A 21,248-nucleotide genomic window follows, 5' to 3' on the forward strand; every position below is an offset into this window, starting at 1 on the left:
TGGCCCCGGGGGGGGGGGGGAGAGGGGAGGAGACTGCTCCCCGTGGGAACCTGGCCCCGGGGGGGGGGAGAGGGGAGGAGACTGCTCTCCGTGGGAACGTGGCCCCGGGGGGGGGGGGGGAGAGGGGAGGAGACTGCTCCCCGTGGGAACGTGGCCCCGGGGGGGGGGGGGAGAGGGGAGGAGACTGCTCCCCGTGGGAACGTGGCCCCGGGGGGGGGAGGGGAGGAGACTGCTCCCGTGGGAACGTGGCCCCGGGGGGGGGGAGGGGAGGAGACTGCTCCCCGTGGGAACGTGGCCCCGGGGGGGGGGAGGGGAGGAGACTGCTCCCCGTGGGAACGTGGCCCCGGGGGGGGGGAGGGGAGGAGACTGCTCCCCGTGTGAACGTGGCCCCGGGGGGGGGAGAGGGGAGGAGACTGCTCCCCGTGGGAACGTGGCCCCGGGGGGGGGAGGGGAGGAGACTGCTCCCCGTGGGAACGTGGCCCCGGGGGGGGGAGAGGGGAGGAGACTGCTCCCCGTGGGAACGTGGCCCCGGGGGGGGGGAGAGGGGAGGAGACTGCTCCCCGTGGGAACGTGGCCCTGGGGGGGGGGAGGGGAGGAGACTGCTCCCCGTGGGAACGTGGCCCCGGGGGGGGAGGGGAGGAGACTGCCCCCCGACGGGGGGACCGGGCTGTCCTCAACGGGCAGACACCGGGAAGGGCAAGGCGAAGGGCAGTGGCTCCAGCAGATGTTACTGAGCATGCTCAGTTCCTGTGCGCATGCGCAGCACACCCCGCCGAGCGCATCCCCGCGGCGAGCCGCTGCCTGCACTGCGCGGCCGGGCCGCCGGGGCGCTCGGAGGGCGGCGGGGTCCCCCGAGGCGGGCGGTCCGGAGCTGACCCCTCCCGGCCGCCATCCCCTCGTCCCGCCCGCGGCCGGAAGCGCCGCCATCTTCGCGCCCGCCCGGCCGGCCGGGTAATGGGGCTCGCGGTGACTCACCGCGAGTCCCGGCCGGCCGCGCTGGGGCCGCCGCCGCCTCTTCCGGCGGGGCGGGGAGCGGCCCCCCTCCGAGCCCGAGTCGCTGACGAGGATGACGCCCTCGGCCATTGCCTGCTCCCCAGGCTCCGCCCCCGCCGGGCCGATGGGCGGGGCCCGCGCTCGCTCCTCCCTCCGCGCGCGCCCCCGGCGGCTGGGGCCCCTCGGGCGCGCGCCTGCCCCGGCAGCGAGCCGCGGGCGCGCGGCCCAGGGCTGTGTGAAGGAGACACCGGGGTTCCTGCACGGGGGGGGGGGGCACCACGCTCAGCTGTTTGCAGTGGGGCACTTTGGGGTCGTCCCCCCGCTAAACACACCCCGCGCCTGGGGCTTCAGCCCTGCAAGCGCCGGGCGTGCACAGGCCGAAGGGGCGTGCGCGGGGGTAGGGACAGGGCTGGGACACCCTGGCCAGGCCCTCTGCCTCCTTTCCTCTGCTGACCACCGCAGCCCCCCGGCTCCCTGGCTGGGGCAGACCGGGCATGCGTGTTTCGGTACCTCTTCCAGCCCAGCAATGCTAACCCGCTCCCTGGGACCCGCACCAGTGAGCCGTGGGTGGCTGGCTGCCGAATGCTTCTCCGGATCCCTTGTCATACGGCCCCTGGGAGCAATCCCCTTGAGCGTCCCCCCATCGCTTCGGATTGCACCTCGGAGCCTTCTGCATGCCTGCCTTTCCCCCTGGGCCCCCTCAGGGAGTCCACGCACTCTCTGGCCCCCCGGGACCGCCACAACCAGCGGGAACAATGCAAACCCAATCTCCAGACTGCACGGACTCTCAGCCAGTGTCAAACAGAAGGGTTTACTGAGTGTCTGATCCTAGCACAGGACGGCTTTAGGGCCCTCAAGCCTGGACTGTCCCAGTCCCCGTGGGCTCAGGCTGCTCTCTCTCCCCAGTCCAGCAGCCCCCTCCTTCCAGCTGATCATCCTATATAGACTCACAGGGACTGGAAGGGACCTCAAGAGGTCTTCTAGTCCAGTCCCCTGCACTCCTGGCAGGACGGATTATCTAGCCCGTCCCTAGCAGGTGTTTGTCTAACCTGCTCTTAAAAATCTCCAACAATGGAGATTCCACCACCTCCCTAGGCAATTTATTGCAGTGCTTAACCACCCTGACAGTTTGGAAATTTTTCCTAATCTCCAACCTAAACCTCTCTTGCTGCAGTTTTAGACCATTGCTTCTTGTCCTGTCCTCACAGTTTAAGCAAAACAATTTTTCTTCCTCCGCCTTGTAACAACCCTTTACATACTTGAAAACGTTTATGTCCCCCCTCCGTCTTCTCTTTTCCAGACGAAAGAAACCCAGTTTTTTTATCTTCCCCCAGAAGGTCCTGTTTTCTAGATCTTTCATCATTTTTTATTGCTCTTCTCTGGACTCGCTCTCCAATTTGTCCATATCGTTCCTGAAATATTGCGCCCAGACCTGTACACAATACGCCAGTTGAGGCCTAATCAGAGCAGACTAGAGCAGAAGAACTACTCCTCTGGCTAGGAGCAACTAGCCTTAGTAAAAACAAACCAGCTTTCTGACCTGGAGACTCATGCCAGGCAGCAAACCATGTGCTGGCACCATCCTGAATCTCCTTTGGCTACCAGGGCTGTTGGTATCTGCAGCTGTGTGACCTTTTCTGTAGCTACTTTTCAGGTGTATTCAATTAACAGCGAGTCCAGTGACTCCTCGGTTTCTTCCTTGTCCCCCCCCAGACGGCCCTGGCACCGTGAGGCTGCAGCAGGAAATCGGGGGCTGCAGGCTGGTGGCAGAAACACCGGGGTGGGGCCCTGCACCCCTCCGGGGGGCTGCCTACGCGGGTCTCGGCAGGCACCAGCCGCCCTCTGCGCTTGAAGAGGGGGCTGAATGCCGTGCGGCGCTTCGGCCGGTCCCGGTCCCGGAGCTGGGGGCTGGAGCCCGAACACAGGCCGGAGTCGGTCCTGGTGCGGAGCTGCGGCCGCCCCCGGGAGCCCCGCGCCCCGGGGCGCAGGCGCCAGCACGGGCGGGGGTGGGGCCTAGCGCCGGAGACGGGCGGGGCCCGCGGGCACCTCTGCCAGCCGCCGGCCCCGCCCCCGCGCCGGGAGCGCGCCGCCGCCTCCGTCCCTTCCGGCCCGTGAGCCTGGCCCCGGACGCGCGCAGCGCCCGAGGCGCCCCGGAAGCGGAAGGCGTGGCCCGCGGCCGCTGCCCCGGAAGCGGTTGCCGGGCGCCCGGTTGCCATGGCGCTCTCCCCGTACGTGCTCGCCATGCAGGAGCTGTTCCGGGCGAACACGCGCAGCCGCGAGTTCCCGGCGCACGGGGCCAAGGTGCACTCGGTGGCCTGGAGCTGCTGCGGCCGCCGGCTCGCCTCGGGCTCCTTCGACAAGACGGCGAGCGTCTTCGTGCTGGAGAAGGACCGGCTGGTGAGCGGGCCGGGGCCGGGGCGTTCAATCGGGCTGGGCACAGCGCCGCGGGGGGGTCCCCGTCCCCTGCCCAGGGGAAGCCGCCCCCCGCGCTCGGCCCGGCGAGCCCAGGCCGGGGCTCGGGCGCTGGGAGCGGGGGGATCCCTTCGCTGCGGCTGGGACAGGTCTGCGAGCCGCCGAGCACCCCTCAGAGAGGCCCCCGGGGTTCAAGTGCTAGTCTGGGGCGCGGGAGGGGGGCGTTGGCTTTCCTGATCCCCCGTAGACTCGTGTGCGATCTTGGGCAAGTCGCTTAGTCTCCGTCGGTCTCGGGTCCCCCTCTGTAAAATGGGGACCGTAGTCTTTGTTTAGCTCAGGGGGGCAGTTCTAACACGCCCGTTTCCTGAGTGAGTGGGGCAGCATCCGTACAGGCCTGGTTGTCTGATGGCTTGGGCGGTCATCTCCCTCTAGGTGAAGGAGAACAATTACCGCGGCCACGGGGACAGCGTGGATCAGCTGTGCTGGCACCCGAGTAACCCAGACCTCTTCGTCACTGCATCTGGAGACAAGACCATCCGTATTTGGGATGTCCGCACCACTAAGTGCATTGCTACCGTGAACACCAAAGGTGGGTGATAACATGAGGCGATAAGAGGGACCAGAGTATCTCAGGACAGCTATAAACACTGCTCGCTTTGCACACGCATCCTGCTCCCAACGTGGACTGGAAGCAAATTCAGGAAACCCTGAGACCTCTACGTGTGACAGTTGCATCTTTCTGGCTTTTGCTAGCCAATTGTAAACATACATGACACTACCTCCGGTGAGAATTTGTATCTGTACCTAGCATTAGTCAAGCTCTGAGCTGTGTTAGGTGAAACAGTGTTAAACACCTGAACCCATCTACGTTACCACTGGCACTGTCAGAAACTCTCACTAGCATGCGTGGCTGTAGGGAGAAGGGATAGAGGTTAGGGAGAGAAGTTGAGTCTCCATCACCCATTTCTATTTTTGGTGCACCTTTTCTTCCCAGGTTTAGTTGTCAGTACATAGGTGCAGGAACCAGGGGTGCACTAGCACCTCCTGGCTTGAAGTGTTTTTTATCATATACAAGGTTTACAGTTTGGTTCAATGGCTCTCAGCACCCCCCCACACTTTTCCAGCACCCCTGTGTCAGTACTATGTAAAGATTTGTTGAATGATCTATGTAGCATGGAGCAATGGCTTTGCAGAGAGATTTGGACTGGGAAGAGGCATGCAACAGGAGTAATTGTGATTCTCTGTTTTGAGGCCACAGTTCTGTTGGAGTTAATTTCCCTTAAAACTTGCATAGTTGTGGCACAGCTGGTCAAGCAAAGCTAGGCTGTTAAAATTTAAACTTGGTCATGTCATTGGCCTTCGCCACTTAAGGCAGAGGGTTAGCAGAGCAGACCTGGGGCTTGGGTTAAAAATACAAAAGTCCATCTGTGGCACCTGAGTGATTCTCTTGCCCCTGTTAATGGTGCTGAGGGATGGTAGGATGTGATGCCTTGTCGTCCCTTCCAGGAGAGAACATTAATATCTGCTGGAGTCCTGATGGCCAGACCATTGCGGTGGGGAATAAGGATGATGTGGTCACCTTCATTGATGCCAAAACACATCGCTCCAAAGCCGAGGAGCAGTTTAAATTTGAGGTGAATGAGATTTCCTGGAACAATGATAACAACATGTTCTTCCTCACCAATGGCAACGGCTGCATCAACATCCTCAGGTATGTCCCGGCATGGTCTCCAGTGGCAGGGATGGGATAGGCAGGCTGGCTGCCTCTTACATCTCCTCCCCTGCACCCTCGCTCTGACTCTCTGCACTCAGTTGTGTTTCCTTCGCATGGCTCTTGTGACAGACTGAGAGCCTTGCCAGTAGCTGAGGTTATAGTGTGGTCTGTTTTGGAGCTATGTGCTGAGACAAGTTTCCTGGTAGGCGAGGCTGAGAGCTTCCTAATGATGCTCTATTCTGCTGTCCTGTGATCCCTAACCCCTTTAGGGTCCCTTGATGAGGGGAAGGGGCTAACTCGGGAGAACAGGGAGTTAAAAGCCAGCTCCAAAGTGACTAGAAGAGCTGGCGAACAGGGGAGTTTAGAGAGGCAGATATACCTAACAGTACTCCTAAACCGAAAACCCCGCAAGAGTAAAAATAATGCAGGCAAAGTCCAGCAGTCGAGTGGGGGCTGTCCAGTTTATTGCAATGACTGCACCATGTATGCTTACTGGCCTTGTGGGCAGGTGTGTGCGTGCGTGCACTGAGTTCAAGCAACTCAGGGCCCTCAGAGACCAAGTACGGGCTCTTAAGAGCAGGGTGGCTGAACTGGAGGAGCTAAGGGGGACATGAGGTACCCAGAGGAGACTTTCAGGGATACAGTAGAGTGGTCTGACCGCCTCTGTGCTGCTGAGGAGGAGGAAAGTCTCAGGGAAGAAGAACATCAAGCTCGACCAGAGGGAAACATTCCCATAGTTGGGACCTTCCCTCCAGATGATGATGTGGTGCTCCTCCAGGGCCCCAGTTATTAGGAAGAGACAGGTAACAATAATGGGGGATTTGATCATTAGAAATATAGCTAGTTGGGTTTGTGATGACCAGGAGAACCACATGGTGAATTGCCTGCCAGGTGCAAAGGTTGCAGATCTCTCTAGACTTATGTGCAGTGCTGGGGAGGAGCCGGTGGTCATGGTACAGGTAGGTACCAATGACATAGGAAGGACAGGAGAGAGGTCCTGGAAGCCAAATTTAGGCTGCTAGGTAAGAGATTAAAGTCCAGGACCTCCATGGTAGCATTCTCTGAAATGCTTCCAGTTTCACGCTCCGGGCCAGGGAGATTGGCAGAACTGCAGGGTCTCAATGCGTGGATGAGACGATGGTGTAGGGAGGAGGGGTTTGGGAAAGGAGGAACCTATATAGGAAGGTTAGGCTCCACCTAAACCAAACTGGTACCAGATTGCTTGTGTAATGTTAAAAGGTGGTAGAGAAGTTTTGAAACTAACGGCTGGGAGAAGCCGACAGGTACGGAGGAGCACATGGTTCAGACAGAGACATCCCTTAGGGGAGGATCTCTGAACAGGGATTCTCTATATCCTAGTAAAGGGGAGAGGATAGAAGTTGATAAAGTACAGGTGAATCTCATCTTACGCGCATTTAACATGTGTGAATTCAGCTTTGTGCGGTCGGCAAAAACAAAAACAAAAAAAAGAGAGAAAGATAACAATTTAAATACTGTACCTGTAGTGTGGGCGATTCCGCCCGCCATTACACTCAATGTAATTTTGACTATATGTGATTTTCGCTTTACACGCTGACTGCGGAACGTAACCCCAGTGTAAGAGGAGACTCGCCTGTATAGGTAGGAACTGAGGAGAAACAGTCAAATGAAAAAAGAAAAAAGAAAAGGAGTACTTGTGGCACCTTAGAGACTAACCAGTTTATTTGAGCATGAGCTTTCGTGAGCTACAGCTCACTTCAAATGAAAGAGTCCCATTCAGTTACCTCACATGAAGCAGACAACTAAATCCTGATAACTATAGACATGATAGAAGTGTAAATACTAAGATGCGTGAACTCGAGTGCTTGGTATTAAATGAGGACATTGACATAGTCGGCATCACAGAAACTTGGTGGAATGATGATAATCAATGGGGCACGGTAATACCAGGGTACAAACTATATAGGAATGACAGAGTAGATCGCACTGGTGGGGGAAGTGGCACTGTCTGTGAAAGAAAGCGTGGAGTCAAATATAGAACAAATCTTAAATGAATCAAACTGTCCCATAGAATCTCTCTGGATAGAAATTCCAGGCTTGACTGACAAGAGTATAGCAGCAAGGATATACTACTGACCAGGGTGGTGACGATGATTGTGAAATGCTCCGGGAGAGTAGAGAGGCTACAAAGACAGAAAATAATGGGGGATTTCGACTGTCCCTATATTGACTGCGTACATGTCCCCTCAGGATGGGATGCAGAGATAACATTTCTAGACACCATTAGTGACTGCTTCTTGGAGCAGCTAGTCCTGGAACTCACAAGAGAAGAGGCAATTCTTGATTTAGTCCTCTGTGGAGGACAGGATTTGGTCCAAGAGGTGAATATAATGTAAACGCTTGGCAATAGCAACCATAATGTAATTAAATTCAACATCCTTGTAGGGGGGAAAACGCCAAAGAAACCCACCGCAGTAGCATTTAACTTCACAAAGGGGAACTACACAAAAATGAGGAGGCTAGTGAAACAGAAATGAAAAGAAACGCAAGAGTGAAATGCCTCAAGCTGCATGGAAGATATTTAAAAACACCATAACAGAGGCTCAAACTAAATGTGCACCCCAAATAAAAAAAATAGAAGACCAAAAAGAAAAATACCACTGTGGCTAAACAGCAGAGTATAAGAGGTGGTTAGAAGCAAAAAGGCATTCTTTAAAAATTGGAAGTCAACTCCTGCTGAGGAAAATAGCAAGGAGCATAAACTCTGGCGAGTCAAGTGTAAAAGGATAGTTAGGCAGGCCAAAGAATTTGAAGAGCAGCTAGCAAAAGACAAAAACTAATAGCAAAAAGTTTTTAAGTATATCAGAAGCAGAAAGCCTGCAAAATAGTCAGTGGGGCCACTGGATGATCAAGGTGCTAAAGGAGCACTCAAAGAAGATAAGGCCATTGCAGAGTAGCTAAATGAATTCTTTGCATCAGTCTTCACTGCAGAAGATGTGGGGGAGATTCCCACACTTGAGCCATTCTTTTTAGGTGACAAATCTGAGGAACTGTTCTAGATCGAGGTGTCATTAGAGGAGGTTTTGGAACAAACTGATAAACAGTAATAAGTCATCAGGACCGAAGGTATCACCCAAGAGTTCTGAAGGGACTCAAATGTGAAATTGCTTAATTACCAGCTGTGGCATGTAACCTATGGCTTAAATCAGCTTCTGTACCCGATGGCTGGAGGACAGCTATTGTAAAGCCAATATTTTTTTAAAAGGCTCCAGATATGAGCCTGGCAACTAAAGGCCAGTAAGCCTGACTTCAGTATCAGGCAAACAATAGTAAAGAACAGAATTATCAGACACCTAGATGAACATGGTACGTTGGGAAAGAATCAACATGGCTTTTGTAAAGGGAAGTCATGCCTCGCCAATGTATTAGAATTCTTTGAGGGTTTTAATAAGCATGTGGACAAGGGGTGGTCTAATGGATATAGTGTACTTGAACTTTCAGAAAGCCTTTGACAAGGTCCCTCACCAAAGACTCTTAAGCAAAGTAAACAGTCTTGGGATATGAGGGAAGGTTCTCTCATGGATCCGTAACTGGTTAAAAGATGGGAAACAAAAGGTAGGAATAAATGGTCAACTTTACAATGGAAAGTGGTAAATGGCAGGGTTCCCCAAGGATCTGTACTGGGACCTGTGCTGTTCAGCATCTTCATGAATGACTGGGGGAAAGGGGGTAAACAGTGAGGTGGTGAAGTTTGGAGGTGATACAAAATTACTCAAGATAGTTAAGTCCAAAGCAGACTGGGAAGAGTTACAAAGGGATCTCACAAAACTGGGTGACTGGGCAACGAAATGGCAGATAAAATTCAATGTTGATAAAGGCAAAGTAATGCACATTGGGATGCATCCCAGCGATACATACAAAATGATGGGTCTGAATTAGCTGTTACCACTCAGGAAAGAGATCTTGTGGATAGTTCTCTGAAACATCCACTCAATGTGCAGGGCAGTCAAAAAAGCTAATGGAAGGTTAGCAAATATTAGGACTGGGGTAGATAATAAGACAGAAAATATCATAATGCCACTATATAAATCCATGGTACGCCCACATCTTGAATACTGCGTGCAGATGTGGTTGCCCTATCTCAAAAAAAAAAAAAAAAAAATTAGCCTAGGGAAAGGTACAGACAGAGGCACCAAAAATGATGAGAGGTCTGGAACGTCCGTGTGAGCAGAAATTAATAAGACTGGGACTGCTCAGCTTGGAAAAGAGAGGACTCGGGGAGATGAGAGAGGTCTATAAATCATGGCTGGTGCGAAGAAAGTGACTAGGGATGTGTTATTTACCCCTTCACGTAACACAAGAATCAGGGGTCATCCAAGGAAATTAATAGGCAGCAGGTTTAAAACAAACATAAGGAAGTACTTCATAGATCGCACAGTCAACCTGTGGAACTCACTGCCAGGGGATGTTGTGAAGGCCAAAACTATAACTATGTTTAAAGAATTAGATACGTTCCTGGAGGATAGGTCCATCAATGGCTGTTACATGGTCAGGGATGCAACCCCGTGCTCTGGTGTCTCTAACTTCTGACTGCCAGAAGCTGGGACTGGACAACAGGATGGATCACTCAATAATTGCTCTGTTCTGCTCATTCCCTCTGAAGCACCTGGCATTGGCCACCGTCAGAAGATAGGATACTGGGCTAGATGGACCTTTGGTCTGACTCAGTCTGGCCGTTCTTATGTTGCCGCACTGTTCTGGGCCAGACACCCTCAGAAGCGATCCAGCTGCTGTAGCCCACTTAAACTGATGCTAGGTGCATGAGGTCTTGGATCTCTGCAGCCCAGCTGCATGCGGATGTGTTGGTCAGGGCACACGGCGTCCCTCTGTAGCGGGCACTTGGACCCTGCAGTGTTGGTGAATTGGCTCTTTCACCCGCTCTGCTCTCTCCCATCTGTCTGCAGCTACCCGGAGCTGAAGCCCATCCAGTCTATCAATGCTCACCCTTCAAACTGCATCTGCATCAAGTTTGACCCCATGGGGAAGTACTTTGCCACGGGAAGCGCAGATGCTCTGGTCAGCCTGTGGGATGTGGACGAGCTGGTGTGTGTGAGGTGCTTCTCCAGGTAGGTGACCCTACCCCGTGTGCAGTTCCCACCCCCGGCACTGAGACAGGAAATCCCTCACTGTGTCCTCGCCCTGTGCTGCAGGCTGGACTGGCCCGTGAGAACCTTGAGTTTTAGCCATGATGGGAAGATGCTGGCGTCCGCGTCTGAGGATCACTTCATCGACATTGCCGAGGTGGAGACAGGTAACTGCTCATGCCCATGGCTCAGGGGTTCAGTGGCCCGAGGAGGAATGGTGGGTGTGGGCTGTGGCTCTGGATGGAGGGGCAGTGGCAGGACTGTGGGGGGGGTGTAGGTTGGGAGGGAGGGGTAGTGAGCGGTGTGCCGGGGAGCTCAGGACTGGAGCAGCAGGGGCGGGCCACAGGAGAGATTCTGGCGATTGCATCTATTTTAGGAATCTGTACAGTGTCTCTCGCCTTGTCTCGGAGCACTGAACGAAAGGAGCATGAAAGGTGGTGTTCTCGCTCCTCCTGCACAGGGTGGAGGGAGGGGGGCATTCCCTCAGTCTCTCCCCCTGCAGCTGCTTCTGGGCCTGGCTCATCTGATGCTGTCTTTCCTGCAGGGGAGAAGCTGTGGGAGGTGCAGTGTGAGTCCCCCACCTTCACGGTGGCCTGGCACCCAAAGAGACCTTTGCTGGCCTTCGCCTGTGATGACAAAGACGGCAAATATGACAGCAGCCGGGAGGCAGGCACCGTCAAGCTCTTCGGCCTCCCCAATGACGCATAACGGGCTCCCAGTGGGCCCTGGGCTAGGGCCTGGGAAGGGGCAGGGAGGTGGGGCTCCTCCCCAGCCATGTTGTGCACTGCCAAAGTACTTCCCTTGTCCTCTGGCGATAGGGAAGCTCCGTCCTGCTGGCCACTCCCTGGGCTGGGCTTCCTCGCTCCTGGCAGTGCTGTGACCCTCAGCTCAGCTGCCAGCGGCCCCTGCCCTTGGGAGCTTTTGTACCCAGCAGCTGCTGGCCTAGCAAGAACACGGGGGCTGCCACCGGAGTCCCTCCACCCATCTCAGGGCTGCCTTTCTCCCTCATTGCAAGGAGGCGGGTGGCTGTGTTCAGAAGTCTGGTGGCCAGAGAGGAGCAGTCACCAGAATCTGACCACTCAGGATGGCCTCTCTGGGGGAAGGAGCCCTGCCCTGCGGCCATCCCGGTAGGACTCAGCTCGAGGCTGCTGTTGAGCCTCCTGCTGCTAGAACTGTTTGTTGATAAGCTGCATGGTTGTCCCCCCCACCCCCCCACCCCCAGTGGTGTGGCCAACTCCTGGCAGGCTGGGAATTGCCTGGAGGCCCCAGCACATCCCTCCCCTTTGGAAAAGGGTTTTGCGTTAGGCTGTCACCTGCCCAGGCCAGGTGGGCGGCTGTCCCTTGTCCCTTTGCTGCGTGTGCCAGTGGGCAGAGGTGCACCTTCTTGGGCAGGGGTGTGAATTGGGCAGGGAGGCTCTTTTTGTATGACTTTTTGTAATTTTGATAAGTCTCTGTCAGTAAAGGAAGTAAGGCCTGGTTGTCGGGGAGTCTCTGCAGCACATGGTGTGCATGGAGGCAGACGCTGACTGCTCTGCAGGGTGGCTGCACTGCACCCGCAGGGGCGGGTGACTGCTCTGTGTCGGGGTGGGGATGCAGATGGGCTCCTAGAGCTGGCAGAGACCTCACTCCTTTCTAGCCCGTGCCTGCTAGGCTCCGACTGGAGGGGCTGTCAGACTCCTGCTCGGCGCACCCGCCACCTCATTCACCAGCCCTGGACATGCCTCCTCACGTTGGCAGACGGCCTCTCACTGGCTTCCATGGGCAGTTCTGTGCAGGCGGTGCTGAATGGATGTGGAGGAGCTGGAAACGAGGGGGAGAGCCGGCCCCGAGTGCCTGCGGGGGACCTCTGTAGCCCCCCAGCAAGTGCTGCATGAACTGCGGGCCTAACTCTGCTCAGTGGCCTCCCAGTGAATCTCAAAGCACTTCACAAACAGCAAGGACCTGCTGATCAGAGGTGCCGAGCCAGCGGGCGGGGGTGTGCTCAGAACCTGGCCATGACTCTTAACCCCCGCCGTGAGGTAGGTCAGCGTTATCCCCTTCTCCAGAGGCAGGCCTGGACCGCTCACCGTCCCGGAGCTGGGTGTGGACACTGGCTCATGGGTCCATCTCCAACTCCCCCATACCCCCAGCCTGCACAGTCTGAGCCTAGTGCTGGCTGCCTGAGTCTGGGTTGGGCCAAAGCAAACTTGGCCCCTTTCTTCCCCCAGGAATAAACACCCGCTGGGGGAAAGCCTCTTCCCCCACCCCCAAAGGTCAAAACCCAGGCTGCCTGGCTTCCTGGTGCCTTGCACAGGCCTGTCCCGGTGCCGTGTTTCCACCAGAGGGCAGTGTGCCCCCAGCCGTGCTCTCTGTGCCGGCTGGCCTCCCTGTCCCTATTGCATGGCTGGCTGGTGGCCAGTCTCCCCAGCCTTGTTCGCTCCTAACGAGGAGCATGTCCCTGGGTCGTCTGCTTCAGGCCCTCTTCCAGAGCAGCGCATTTCCCTTGGGCCAGAGCCGGGAGCGCAGGTGGCTGTGTCCTGCAGGGGCAGGGGGCAGAGACACAGCGGCTAATGGCAGTGCTGTTGGAAGGCTAACAAGCCGTGGGCCTTGTCCCTGTGGGTCCCTGCAGCATCTGAGCAGCAAAGCTAGAGCTTAAACTCTCCAGGCCTTCGCTCCAGTCAGGCCCCTCTGCCGCCATCCTTCCCCAGCTCCCCTGCTCAGAGCAGCTGGGCTGTGTGCACTGCCTCCTGTACTGCGCTCGTCGCTGGCCAGGGCTTCCAGCAGCTCTGTTCATAGCACCCAGGGGACCCCCGTGGGAGTGGGGAGGGGCAGTACTGCAGCCAGCTGTGCAGCCACCCTTGTTCAGGGGCCTGTCCCCTACAGACTGCCCTCCCCACTGGCTGAGTGGTCAGCTGCCCTGGGTGGGCAGCGCTGGCACCGATCTCTGTGGCCCCCTGTGCCAAGAGCTACCAATGGGCAGGAGCTGGGCCGCTGGCCAAGGGCCAGACAAGCAGCACCTCTGGGGGATGTGTTCTGTTCTTCCAGCCCAGCTCCATGCTGCCCCATCCAGCGCACTTGCCATCTGCAGCATCCCTCCCTGCTGCTGTCACAGGCTCAGGGGCAGGAGTGCCGGGAGCTCCCAGGCACTTGGCAGCTCGCAGCAGCCTGCTGGATGCCCTGGGCCTTTCCCTCTAGCCTTGGGGGTTAAATGCTCTGGAGCCTCAGCTATTGTTAGAGCTGAGCGGGGCTGAGGCCGCTCCTAGCGAGTGGAACTGCAGCCTGGGTGAGGAGTGACAGCAGCTGCATTTCTCTGAATGCTAATGGCCCCGAGCCCCGCGTACCCGGCAGCCGCCTCCACCCACCCCCCCACCCACGCTGCCCTCTGCAGCAGCGGGCACCTGCTGCCAGCAGTGACAAGTGAGTGGCAGTGCCGCTCCCACAGTTGTCCCTACCCCACCCTGCGTCCTGGAAACAAGCACTGCCTGGTTGTCATGGTTCCCAAGGAAGGTGGCTTGTCTCTGGCCCTCCACCCGCGAGGAGAGCGTGGCTGGGGTGGGCCGGAGTCCAGCAGCCACCGCTGGTGGGGCCCTCTGCCCAGGCCTATTTGCAGCAGCTGCCCCAGAGAAAAGTCGGAAGCCAGTGAGGCTGCAGGAGCTTGTCCCTGGGGCAGCGAACGCTTGCAGTGCAGGGACAGAGGCTGGGACACCTCCCCCAGGCGGCACTCCTGCCCCGCTCACCACAGTGCCCCCTGCCAGGGGACGCAGGCTGCTGGGAGTGGGGCGAGGCCAGGCAGGCCTCTGGGGGGAAGCCCCAGTGTAGGAGCGAGGAGCAGCAGCGCTGGCCACCCTACTGCCTACCCAGGGTTTGGCCCCCACAGCCCCTCCCTGGGAGGAGCTGCAGCCCCTGTGCACCAGGTCACAGCACCACTCGCTTCGTTGGGGTCCCACTGCTCCCCAGGCCCACGCAGGATTTGCAAGTGCAGGGGGCAGCATGCTCCCAGCAGTCATGGCCATGCCAGCCTGGAACTCGTGGCTCTGAGTAGGATGGTGCCATCACAGTGCAGCCTGCCACTGCCCTCGGGGTAAGTACAAGCCCTGAAAACCACAGCTTCCAGCATGCAATGCTCCGTATCTACCCCCAGCCTGGCCACTGAAGTCTGTAGTCACCCCGGCCGTGCCCCTAGCAGCGGGAAGCTGCTAGGCCTTGTCCCAGGCCTGGTGAGCAGCCAACAGCCCTGGGCCCTGGCAGGCTCGGTAATTGCAGTGGGAGCAGGATTGCTGGGCACGGATCTCACTGCACTGGTACCTGTCCTGGACCCCGGGGAGGGGAGCGTAATTCGGTTTGTGCTTAAAGGCCTGGGGAGCAGGTGAGGGGCTTGCAGCCCTCTGGGGCCTCTCGATACAGTTAATAATAAACTGGAAGGGAGCAGGCCTAGAGGTCGGTGGCGGGGGGGGGAGGAGTGGGATCTGCAAGCCAGGAAACCAGGGGTCTGGTCCTGGCTCTGCCACTTAGTGTGTGACCTCAGGAGAGTGGCTTTGCTGCTCTGTGCCTCAGTTTCCCCTCTGCCCATTGGGTTGAGGGGCCACTGAAGATTTGTACAGTGCTTTGGCTGCCTGGGATGGAGGGGATGGGGATGGGCACAATGCAATTGGAAACAGCTAGCCAAGCGGCGTGCCAGCTGGCTTGTTTTTAGAAGCTGGGCTGGGCTGGATTTGCGTGTGTTGCACCTGGGTGCCGTGTCCCTGCGTGTGAGATACAGTGCGTGTGCATGTCACACCTGCCTGTGCCCTTGCGGCCGTGTGTGTACTGGCCCAGCGCGCTGCAGAGGCAGCCGTGACAGCGGCACGTGCGGTGGCCATGCGTGTTCCTGGAACACCAGCTATTCCAGCACTTCCAGGAACGCCGTGACCCTGCCCCACTGATGGGACTGTGTGCGAGGTCATGCCGTACAGGGGCGTGACATTTTGAAGAGTCCTGCCCTGTCCATCTCCCTCCCGCCCCCATGCATGGTGCAAGGTCATGCCAGCAGGGGGGAGCGTTGCACTTTTCAAAATAGCGTCCCCCCATCTGATACCGGACAAAACCACATCCCGTTTTGGCTCAGTTCCAGCCAGGGGATGAGCCTGGACGAGTGGCGGTAACACTGAGCGGTGGCCAGAAGTGGCAGAGGTGTTGGCAGGATAGCTCTCGCCTCCCTGAGGCCCACCCCCCATCTGCGAGGGCTGGAGGTGAAACCCCCTGAGTGCACCCTGGACACTGGGACTTTGCTGACCACGGGCAGTGGGGGCCGTGGAGGAAAAGGGTGCATGTGGGGGGGTGTTAAAAGGACATTTGTCTGTTGGACTGTGGGAAACTGAGGCAGGGGACCCTGCCCAGATATTGAGGGGTGGGTGGTTGCTTTTGAGCCATTGCTGCGGTGTTTTCCCACATTGATGCTGAGTTCCCTTCCCTGGGTTTTGTCAGTGCTGGGAGGGGGTTGAGTGCTGGGAGGGCAAAGAGCTGTTGGAGCTAGAGGTCCGTGCAGGCCCCAGGCCAAATGGGTGTAAAGTGGCCCTGAGGCCAGGCTGGAAATGAGGAGAAGGAGTCTAGCCAGCAGAGGGGTGAGGCTCAGGACCAGCCGCCCCACAGGAGCAGCGGGGGCTAGAAACCTGCCTGGTGTTAACCTGGAGCTTGCTGGGTTTCTGAAGGGGCTGGGGTGCCGGGGGTGCCGTGACAGCAGGCTCTGGACTCCGACCCAGGAGGTCCTTCCAGTCCTGTGTGCCTATGTTCAGGGGCCATTCCCTCAGGGTGCTCCCGCCCTGTGCCTGGGGCAGGAGTCGGCTGCGGGGCCTGGCTGGAGGGGGAGTTCCCTGGGGGGTGAGGGAGGGCATCCTCAGCTCCGCTGGAGACATTCCCTGGCACTCATCGGGCTGGAAGTTCTTGCTGGAGCCCTCCCTGGGCCTTGTGCCTGGAAAGGCTCCTGCCCGGCTGTCGGCCATGTGGAGCTGCATCCAGACACGCTGACAGAGGCCCCAGGCTCCTTATCACAGCTCCCACCCCGAGGTCACAGCAGTCAATTTAATGCACTAAATAGCTTCGTATCGCGCCTGTCAGCCGCGCTGCCGGGCACCGCCAGAGCCACTCGGGCTCCTTCCCTCTCCCGTGCACGGAGGGCTGTCGCTGTGCCGCCTCTGTACTGGGCAGGGCACGATCTCCCCAAGGCGAGGGAGATAGAGAGTCACAAGGGGAAATGAGCTGCTCTGGCTCCTGCAGGGAGGGGAGAAAACGCTGCAAGCCAGGCCCTTGCCTGGGCGTGCTGCAGCCTGGCGTGGGACACTCAGGCACACCATGGCCTGGCCTCCGCCACTCACCTGTGCACGCGGCGCCCAGATGCTCATGGCTTTATTGAGAGCCCTCAGCGGAGGACAGGTGCTGGGCGCAGCCTCCCCTCTGCACAGGGCCCCAGCCTCTTTTGGACAGGAGACCAAGGGTGGGTCAGCCACTGAGCCAGCTGGGTGGGGGCTGGGAGGAGGTGATGGGGAAATTCCCAGAGGGGCAATGCCAAGATCCAAGAGGCGACGGCCAGGATTTGTGCCAGCATCCAGCTGCACCCCGCTTTCCCCTTCACTGGGCCCTGGGCCCCGGTGGGATTTGGTGCAGTTTCTTCCCCAGGGGCTGGCGAGGCAGGGCCCGAGCTGAGCTGTGCCCAGAAGCTAGCAGACAGGCATGAGCCCCAGCCAACGCCCCCAGTTTCTGGGGACTGCATGGCAGGTGCAGAGCCAGCTCCGTGCTTGTCTGCAGCCTCTGCCCAGGGGGGAGTGCAGGCGCAGGGAGGGGCCAGGTGAGCGCTCGTCCCTGGCCGTTGGATGGAGACCTCGCGGGCTGGATCTCTATCATATTCCCAGCTGGATATTTTCTTCCAACAAATGGCTTTTCTTGGTGATTGCTCTGCCATTACCGCATGGATTTTGGCTGGCAGTCAAGCCGAGCTCTGCAGCGAAAGGAGGGCGGATCAATGGGAGGTCTCAGGCCAGCTCACTGGCGGAGAAGCCCATTTGAGGCTGGCAGCCTCCAATCACCGTTAAAGTGACAGTGCTCCCCTGCCCTCCAGCACCCTGCGGGTGGGGCTCACGGGAAGGGGGCTATGCCCAGTGGTCCCCAGGATAGGGGCAGGGGCCTGAATTCCCTGCACTCAGAGACGGGGGGCCTGCTTGTGGGAGGGGGAGGTTTGGGAGTGTCCCTAGTCTCAGGCTCGCCCCCTCCTTCCAGCAACAGGCCAGACAGCCCCGTGGCTGCCCACTGCCCGCCGCCCTCCTAGAGCCCAGACGAGGGCAGCAGGCTCCTTCTGTGTGGTTGGACTCGGGCACCTCATCCTGCCCCAGGGCAGAGGTCATGGTTAGCTCCCATTTCTCTGGTCCTGTGCGGTCTCTGCTCTCGCCTTCCTCCGTGCACTGCGGGCTTGACCAACTCTCTGCTACCCAGGGGGGCTAAGGGCCTGGTTCCCCAGGAGGACAGCTCAGATCTTGGGGTGCCGAGCCCTCCCCGGCCCGGCTCCGGCTCGAACTCGCGGGAGCTGGTAACAGCAAGAGTCGGGGAAGGGGAGTGGTCGCTACGGCTTGCCTGGCATATCTGCCCAGCTCCTTGGCCCCAGCCCCAGGGGCACAACCAGAGGTTTCCAAAGGAGGGGCTGAGAGGTGCATGGGTCCCCCCCTTGGCATTGCTGCGATCTCCCCTCCCACCAGAGAGACCTTGACTGCTGTGACTTCTCACCCCTCCCCTCCCTGTCTATAGCCAAGGAGCAGGGCTGGGCCCTGGCCCCTCCTCGTTGAACCCCTGCCTGACCCTTTGCCCCATCTCAGTGCTAGTCACAGTGCCGACTGGCCGCGCTCGCTCTCTGGACACCCCCCAAAGCCAGTGCATCGCCGTCCCTCCAATAGGCCCCCCAGGCCTTTTCCCTCTCCACGCAGGGATCTGGGGGGAGAGGCCGCAGAGACACCAACAGCCTGGGCCCGGTGCGGGTCACCTACAGTCCCACCCGCCTGGCTGGCGGGACTTGGGAACATTCGATTTTTATTTTCTTGTAATTTTGACAGATAAAATCACTGTTTGTTTGTAAGCCTTGTTTTAACCGGTACCGGTTTTAAATGTTCACAGTTGTGGGAAATTATGGGCAGGGGTGGGGTGGGGGGAAGAGGGGTCATGGCCCTCTCACTTTTGAAAGTGGATGGGCCCAGCCTGGCCCTGCCCCTCCTCTCCCCCTGAGGCCCCACTCCCTGGCCAGGGCAGAAGCTGGAGCCTGGCCCAGGTAAGAGCCACGCAGGCCGTTGTGGGGAGCCAGGGACCTTCCACCGGCTCTGCGCAGGGGGCCCAAGGGGTGGGGACACAGGCCGGGGGCTGCTCTTGACCCCCCCATCCCAGCAGGTGGGGGTTCCACAGCTCCCAGCCTGACTCTGGCTTCTGGCTTGGCCAGGGGGCAGGGCCTTGGGGGCAGAGGAGGGGCAGGGGTGGAGCCACAGAGGGGGCGGAGCCCTGTGGCACCCCCCCACCACTATTAAGAAGAAGCTGTCGCCCCTGATTATAGGGGGAGGTCGGACAATGGGGGGGTCAGACAATAATTATTAAATGACAATAGATGTTGAGATTCAAGAAGTGAAAGCTTTATAGCACTTCATAGAATATCAGGGCTGGAAGGGACCTCATCTAGTCCCACCCCCTGCTCAAAGCAGGACCGATCCCCAATTTTTGCGCTGATCCCTAAATGGCCCCCTCAAGGATTGAACTCACAACCCGGGGTTTAGCAGGCCAACACTCAAACCACTGAGCTATCCATCCCCAAACACAAACTGTTAACATCACGTGTCAAAACATCCCAAGTAAATCTCCTTAACGCCGCCGTTCTCAAGCCGGGTCTGACGCTCGGTGCCTCTCTGCACATTTCACTGTGAGCGATGGAAGGCTTTGCTCCTTGCTTTGCGTGCGTGTGGGGTGCAGGCAGACCAGCAGTGCCTGAGCCGCGGTCTCTGCCCCAAGTGGGCAGACACAGAGCAGCACCCGCCCCACGGCCCAGCGGGCGGAGGGAGCTGAAGGCAGCTGCCCAGCAATGGCAGGCTGAGCCGAGGGCTGTGGTCGAATCCAAGCAGCTCCCAAGGGCCGAGGCCGGGGATGCTCTGTGGCTAGCTCTGCCAGTGTTACTGATTATGGCTATTATGTTAATTTCATTAGGTGAAGGACTAGGCCCTCCAGCCTGGAGAGCTACTATTATCCCCACCCCCATCTAATTGCCGCCTTGGGCTTGCTCGCCTTCGCAGCAGTCAGCAGCGATTGTCTCCGGCTGGTGCCAGCGCGCCCCAGGGATGGGCAGCCAAGCGCTAAGGCAGGATGTCTCGGGTGTCTCCTCCGGATCCTGGGGCAAAGGGCCTGGCTGTCTGGGGTGTACCCGTGGGAGGAGCTGGGGTAGATGCACTCGCTTGGCTCCAAACCTGCCCTTGGGGTTTGGGGGATGCTTCATGCCCGTCGTGGCTCCAGGTCTCAGTGTCTGGCCAGGCTGGGCTGCGATGCTGCCAGGAAAACCTGGGGCTCCCACAGTTCAGTCTCCCCCAAGCTCTGTGCTGCAAACAACAGTGTCCAAACAACGCAACTGAGGCCACTGTGGTCAGGCTGACAGTGCAGGCAGGGGCCTTCCGGAAGAACATGAGAACCGCCAGACTGGGTCAGCCCAATGGCCCACCCAGCCCAGTGTCCTGTCTGCCGCCAGCGGCCCGTGCCAGGTGCTTCAGAGGGAGCGAACAGAACAGGGCAGTTATCGAGTGATCCGTCCCCTGACCTCTGGTCCAAGTTTCTGGCAGTCAGAGGCTTAGGGAAACCTGGAGCATGGGGTTGTGTCCCTGCCCATCCTGGCTAACAGCCATTGATGGACCTGTCCTCCAGGAACTTACCTAGTTCTTTTTTCAACCCTGGTATAGTTTTGGTCTTCACAACATCCCCTGGCAACGAGTTCCGCAGGTTGACTGTGCGTTGTGTGAAGAAACACTTCCTTTGGTTTGCTTGAAACCTGCTGCCTCTTAATTTCCTTGGGTGACCCCTGGTTCTTCTGTTATGGGAAGTGGTAAATAGCACGTCCCTAGTCACTCTCTCCACATCAGCCATGATTTATGGACCTCTCTCATCTCCCCCTGAGTCGTCTCTTTTCCAAGCTGAGCAGTCCCAGGCTTAGTAATCTCTCCTCATACGGAAGCCGTTCCAGACCCCTCATCATTCGTGTTGCTCTTGTCTGCAGCTTTCCCAATTTGAATGTATCTTTTTTTAGATGGGGCAACGAGAACTACACGCAGTATTCAAGGGGTGGGCAGACCATGGATTAACGTCGTGGCAGAATGATATTTTCTGTCCTATTATCTATCCCTTTTCTAACGGTTCCTAATACTCTTTGCTGTTTTGATGGCAGCTGCACGTTGAGTGGATGTTTTCAGAGAACTAGCCACAATGACTCCAAGATCTCTTGCTTGAGTGGTAACAGCCAATTCAGACCCATCATTTTATATACATAGTTGGGATGAAGTTTTCCAATGTGCATTGCTTTGCATTTATCAACGTTGAATTTCATCTGCCATTCTGTTGCCCAGTCACCCAGTTTTGTGAGATCCCTTGTAGCTCTTCGCAGTCTGCCTTGGGATGAACTATCTTGAGTAATTCTGTATCATCTGCAAACTTTGCCACCTCCCTGTTTAGCCCTTTTCCCAGATCATTTATGAATACATTGAACAGCACAGGTCCCAGTACAGATCCTCGGGGGACTCTGCTGTTTACCTCTCTGCACTGTGATAAAGGGGGAACGCCAGCTCCAGCCTTCTCCATCCGTCGGGGGGCAAGTCCCGGGTGATGGGTTAGTGCAGGGGTGGCCAACCTGAGCCTGAGAAAGGAGCCAGAATTTACCAATGTACATTGCTAAAGAGCCCCAGTAATAGGTCAGCAGCCCCCGCATCAGCTCCTGCCCCTGCTCCCAGCGCCTCCCACCCGCTGGCAGCCCCACTGATCAGCACCTCCCCTTC

General features: G+C 57.9%; 2 protein-coding genes across 5 annotated transcripts in view; one reads left to right on the forward strand and one right to left on the reverse strand.

Moving 5' to 3' along the window:
* The window catches only part of SIMC1 (SUMO interacting motifs containing 1), a 15,809-nt gene extending 12,828 nt beyond the window's left edge, over window positions 1-2,981 (reverse strand). For 2 of the 4 annotated variants that reach the window (XM_074960188.1, XM_074960190.1), the window contains exon 1: window positions 976-1,109. In XM_074960188.1, the coding sequence (XP_074816289.1) occupies window positions 976-1,083 (108 nt within the window). In that variant the 5' untranslated portion in view covers window positions 1,084-1,109. Of the gene's footprint in view, window positions 1-975; window positions 1,110-2,252; window positions 2,441-2,533 lie in introns of those variants that run through there. The other 2 variants (XM_074960192.1, XM_074960189.1) reach the window with 2 other exon arrangements.
* A 173-nt stretch (window positions 2,982-3,154) lies between these two features.
* THOC3 (THO complex subunit 3) lies at window positions 3,155-11,711 on the forward strand. Its single transcript, XM_074962036.1, has 6 exons — window positions 3,155-3,390; window positions 3,838-3,994; window positions 4,912-5,116; window positions 10,063-10,224; window positions 10,309-10,409; window positions 10,787-11,711. The coding sequence occupies exons 1-6, from the start codon at window positions 3,208-3,210 to the stop codon at window positions 10,948-10,950; spliced, it is 972 nt and encodes a 323-aa protein (XP_074818137.1). The 5' UTR covers window positions 3,155-3,207; the 3' UTR covers window positions 10,951-11,711.
* The last annotated feature ends 9,537 nt before the right edge of the window (window positions 11,712-21,248 follow it).

Source organism: Natator depressus, chromosome 8 (genome assembly GCF_965152275.1).
Source record: "Natator depressus isolate rNatDep1 chromosome 8, rNatDep2.hap1, whole genome shotgun sequence".
Taxonomy (NCBI): domain Eukaryota; kingdom Metazoa; phylum Chordata; order Testudines; family Cheloniidae; genus Natator; species Natator depressus.

Bases quoted from the DNA above. Each gene is read 5' to 3' on its own strand.
- THOC3 (XM_074962036.1), top strand. From the start codon at position 3,208: ATGGCGCTCTCCCCGTACGTGCTCGCCATGCAGGAGCTGTTCCGGGCG. The intron at 3,391-3,837 runs GTGAGCGGGCCG...ATCTCCCTCTAG, and splicing joins TGCTGGAGAAGGACCGGCTG to GTGAAGGAGAACAATTACCG. The intron at 10,410-10,786 runs GTAACTGCTCAT...TCTTTCCTGCAG, and splicing joins CATTGCCGAGGTGGAGACAG to GGGAGAAGCTGTGGGAGGTG.